Source organism: Arachis ipaensis, chromosome B03 (genome assembly GCF_000816755.2).
Source record: "Arachis ipaensis cultivar K30076 chromosome B03, Araip1.1, whole genome shotgun sequence".
Lineage (NCBI taxonomy): Eukaryota > Viridiplantae > Streptophyta > Magnoliopsida > Fabales > Fabaceae > Arachis > Arachis ipaensis.
In genome coordinates this window covers 23,182,096-23,185,237 of record NC_029787.2, presented here as the reverse complement: position 1 = coordinate 23,185,237, position 3,142 = coordinate 23,182,096, and the positions used below count along the sequence as shown (strand labels likewise).

Below are 3,142 nucleotides of genomic sequence, written 5' to 3'. Positions count from 1 at the left end.
CAAAATTGTTCAGATTTGTTTCAATCACTAGTAAATTGAATATTTTAATTTTTTTTATTATTTTTAATACTTATTTTCATATTTTAATTTTTAGTGTTACGATTTTTGATGTTATGTTTTTATATGAGTTTTTTTATCATTTTTTATACTACTGTTTTTGCATGTATATAAAAAAAATAATTTAAATTGATGTCTCTTTTAGTAATTTTTCATCTAAAAATAATTTTGAGTAGTATAATCCAAACAACATTTATTTTACTATAATCAATTTTAATACAAATATTACCAAACGTTAATCCAAATTTGCTTTTCATCAAAATTAATTTTATAAAATCTATTTTATGCAAACTGATGTTTACAAACTGAAATTGAAACACACACTCTATATGTTACACCTTTTGAAAGAGGTCTTTTTTCAAACCATGCGTCAACACTAGACATTTGTGCACCAGACTGTTTTTTATATTTGTGCACCAGACTGTTTTTTATTTTACTGAGTCCACCTAACATGAGGTTTGTATCTGGCAAAAAGTATTATATAAACCAAATCCGTCATGAATCTTACTCATCCTTTCTAAGGTTGAACGAAATCAACAAGAATGGAATCATCAGCAGCTTCTTTGAAGATAGCAATGTATCCATGGCTAGCCCTTGGCCACCAAACTGCACACTTCCACTTAGCCAACAAGTTAGCCGAAAAAGGCCACAATATCACATTCTTCGCCCCAAAAACAACACAATCCAAATTAGCTTCCTTCAATCACCACCCCAACCTTATCACCTTTGTCACCATCACTGTTCCTCGTGTTGAAGGCCTTCCACCACATGCTGAAACCACCTCAGATGTGTCTCCGCCTTTGCTTGCAGTCCTCATGACCGCCATGGATCAAACTCAACAAGTAATGGAAACCCATCTTTCTACTCTTAAACCTGATATTGTTTTCTATGACTATTTCACTCACTGGTTGCCACCATTGGCAAGGCGTCTAGGAATCAAGGCCATTCATTATTGCACTGCGCGTTCTGTGATGGTAGGCTATCTTCTCTCCCCTGCAAGGATCAATCAAGGGATACACAATCATGTTGATCTAACGCATCCTCCTCCGGGGTACCCTTCTTCGTCGTCCATAACGCTTCATACACATGAGGCACGAGAAATATATAACATGAGAAACATAACTTGCGGCAGCAATGTTCTTCTCGGTGAACGTATATTCACTACCATGATTGAATCTGACGCTTTGGCATATAGAACATGCAGGGAAATTGAAGGGCCTTACCTCGACTACGTAGAGGAACAATTCAAGAAGCCTGTGATTCTATCAGGATCAGTTCTGGAGCGACCCAATGCTAGTCTAGATGAAAAATGGGGTTCATGGCTTCAAGGGTTCAAAAGAGGTTCAGTGGTTTATTGTTGTTTTGGAAGTGAGTGCTGGTTACAACCAAATCTGTTCAAAGAATTGCTGCTGGGTCTTGAACTCACTAACATGCCGTTTCTAGCGGCATTAAAAGCCCCAGTTGGGTTCGATTCAGTTGGAGAGGCGCTACCAGAAGGGTTCGAAGAGAGGGTTGCAGGAAGAGGAATCGTGTATGGAGGGTGGATCCAACAGCCATTGATATTGGAACACCCTTCTGTTGGTTGCTTCATTACGCATTGTGGATCAAGCTCGTGTACAGAGGCATTGCTGAATGAGTGTCAAATAGTGTTGCTGCCAAATGGTGGTGACCAGTTCCTTAATGCAAGAATGATGGCAAACTACTTGCAAGTTGGTTTGGAAGTGGAAAAAGGGGAACAAGATGGATTCTACACCAAGGAAAGTGTGTGCAAAGCTATCACTATTTTGATGGATGATGAGAATCAAACAAGTAAAACACTCAGAGCTAACCATGCTAAATTAAGGCAGACTTTGCTTCTTAAAGATTTGGAGTCCACTTATATTGACAACTTCTGCAAGAACCTTCATCATATTATAAGGGAAAAAAATTAATTTCGACTTTTCTAGGTACTTCATTTTGAATTAAAGTGCAGATTAGTTCAAGAAAAATGTTCTTTTCATTTTAAAATTAATATATATAATAAGAGTATTTTAATTTAGATTAGTTCAAGATTTGATTCACCATTATTTCGGTCAAATTAATTTGTCTGACCTAATTTTAACAAAAATAATATGATTTAATCAATTATGTGTTAAATTTTAATATTAAAAACATCTTTAAAAAAAATATTTTAAACGTCATTTACTAAGTGGCTCCTAAAATAAAATTTATATTAACTTGATCTTTATAATGAGGAATGACACCTTGACTTAGGGGTGTTATCGGTTCGGTTTTGGATAAAAAACCAACCGAACACGATTCGATTTCTACAGACACACAATGCAACCATTCAGTTTGTTGCTTTTACAATAATAGAACCGAACTAAATCGAACCAACAGCAGTTTGATTCAGTCAGTTTTTTCGGTTTTTAATTTTTAATGAGCAAAAGAATTTCAAAAGAATTTAACAATTTGCTTAACAAATTGATCATTGCCTAATATTTAGATTATTTCGTCAAAGAAAAAATATTTTTTGAAGATCATTCTGTTCGCTTTTTATTTGTGTTATTTGGCTTTTAATAGTGTTTTCAAACAATATGAAGAGTATATGTATTTTTTTAGGCAACTATTCAAATAAAGATAACAAAAATATCTTTTTATAAAAATGTTTTGTTTAAAGTGTGACTAAATAAAGGAAAAGTCTAGGGGCCAGCAACTTTGTTAAATTTTGGCCAACATGTAACCAGCAAATAAAAGTGAGCCATTGGATGAAATCCCACACTAATCTCACATTATTAAAACCATCATTGATGGCTACTTGATGGCTACAAATCACAAAAGTTGCTGGTTCCTAACATTTCTCCTAAATAAATAAGTTACGCTTTTACAAATATAAAAAATCTAACCATATAATTCATCATCTAAAAGTCAAAAGAAAATATTTTCACATGAAGACAATTATAAAATTTTCATTATCTACCTTTTTTTATGTGAAGACAATTATAAAATTTTCAATGTAGTATCTACTTTTTTTTTATGTGAAGAGTACAATTCTGAGGATCATATTTGTGACTTTCAAAATTTTTTTTAAACACATAAATCTAAA

General features: G+C 33.4%; 1 protein-coding gene across 1 annotated transcript; it reads left to right on the top strand.

Annotated features, from left to right (window-relative positions):
• Nucleotides 472-2,049, top strand: LOC107634224 (UDP-glycosyltransferase 79B30-like). Its single transcript, XM_016337788.2, has one exon. It carries the CDS (start codon nt 600-602, stop codon nt 1,986-1,988), a length of 1,389 nt encoding a protein of 462 aa, XP_016193274.1. The 5' UTR covers nt 472-599; the 3' UTR covers nt 1,989-2,049.

Coding starts and splice junctions, on each gene's coding strand:
- LOC107634224 (XM_016337788.2), top strand. CDS start 600: ATGGAATCATCAGCAGCTTCTTTGAAGATAGCAATGTATCCATGGCTA.